Source organism: Piliocolobus tephrosceles, chromosome 17 (assembly GCF_002776525.5).
Source record: "Piliocolobus tephrosceles isolate RC106 chromosome 17, ASM277652v3, whole genome shotgun sequence".
NCBI lineage: Eukaryota > Metazoa > Chordata > Mammalia > Primates > Cercopithecidae > Piliocolobus > Piliocolobus tephrosceles.
The window spans coordinates 14942626-14943290 of record NC_045450.1 but is presented as its reverse complement, the minus strand read 5'-3'; the positions used below and the strand labels follow the sequence as shown (position 1 = coordinate 14943290).

The 665-nt window shown below is 59.1% G+C and overlaps 1 protein-coding gene across 1 annotated transcript in view; it reads right to left on the bottom strand.

Annotated features, from left to right (window-relative positions):
* MPV17L (MPV17 mitochondrial inner membrane protein like) overlaps nucleotides 1–163 on the bottom strand; it is a 563-nt gene extending 400 nt beyond the window's left edge. The window contains exon 1 of the mRNA XM_026447088.1: nucleotides 3–163. Within this exon, the coding sequence (XP_026302873.1) occupies nucleotides 3–71 (69 nt within the window). The 5' untranslated portion in view covers nucleotides 72–163. The remainder of the gene's footprint in view (nucleotides 1–2) is intronic.
* Between the last annotated feature and the right edge of the window lie 502 nt (nucleotides 164–665).

The window sequence follows — 665 nt, the reverse complement described above, 5'->3', positions numbered from 1 at the left end:
TAGAGCAGTACGTTGGTGGGCCACGGGTGGCGCCGGGCCGCGCGCGACAATGCCGACCACCAGCCCGCCATGTCCGTGCTGTGTGCGCCTGCGATCAGGAGCCGGCGTGGTCAGCAGCTTCCTGCAAGGCGTCCGAGCCTCCTGGGCCTCCAGCAGCCCTGAGTTGGCGCCGCCCGCACCTGCACCTGCCAGCTCCAGACGCTCCGGAGCGATTGGGCGCTCCGTGCACACCAGCCCGCGCCGTCCAATCCAGAGGCCACAGGCCGTCGTGAAGGCTGAACATTTGAAAGGTGCCCGGCCCACCCCCATACATGGGTCCATTCACACAAAATACCCAGAACAGGCAAAGCCACAGAGGCAGAAGTAATGGGGTTATTTATTTATTTATTTATATTTCTTTTTATTTATTAATTAGACTTTTTGAGACAGTCTGTCGCTCTGTCGCCCAGGCTGGAGTGCAACGGCGCGATCTGGACTCACTGCAACCTCCGCCTCCCAGGTTCAAGAGATTCTCCTGCCTCAGCCTCTCTGGGACTACACGCCATTCTCCTGCCTCAGCCTCCCGAGTAGCTGGGACTACAGGCGCCCGCCACCGCGCCCGGCTAATTTTTGTATTTTTAGTAGAGACGGGGTTTCACCGTGTTTGGCAGGATGGTCTCGATCTC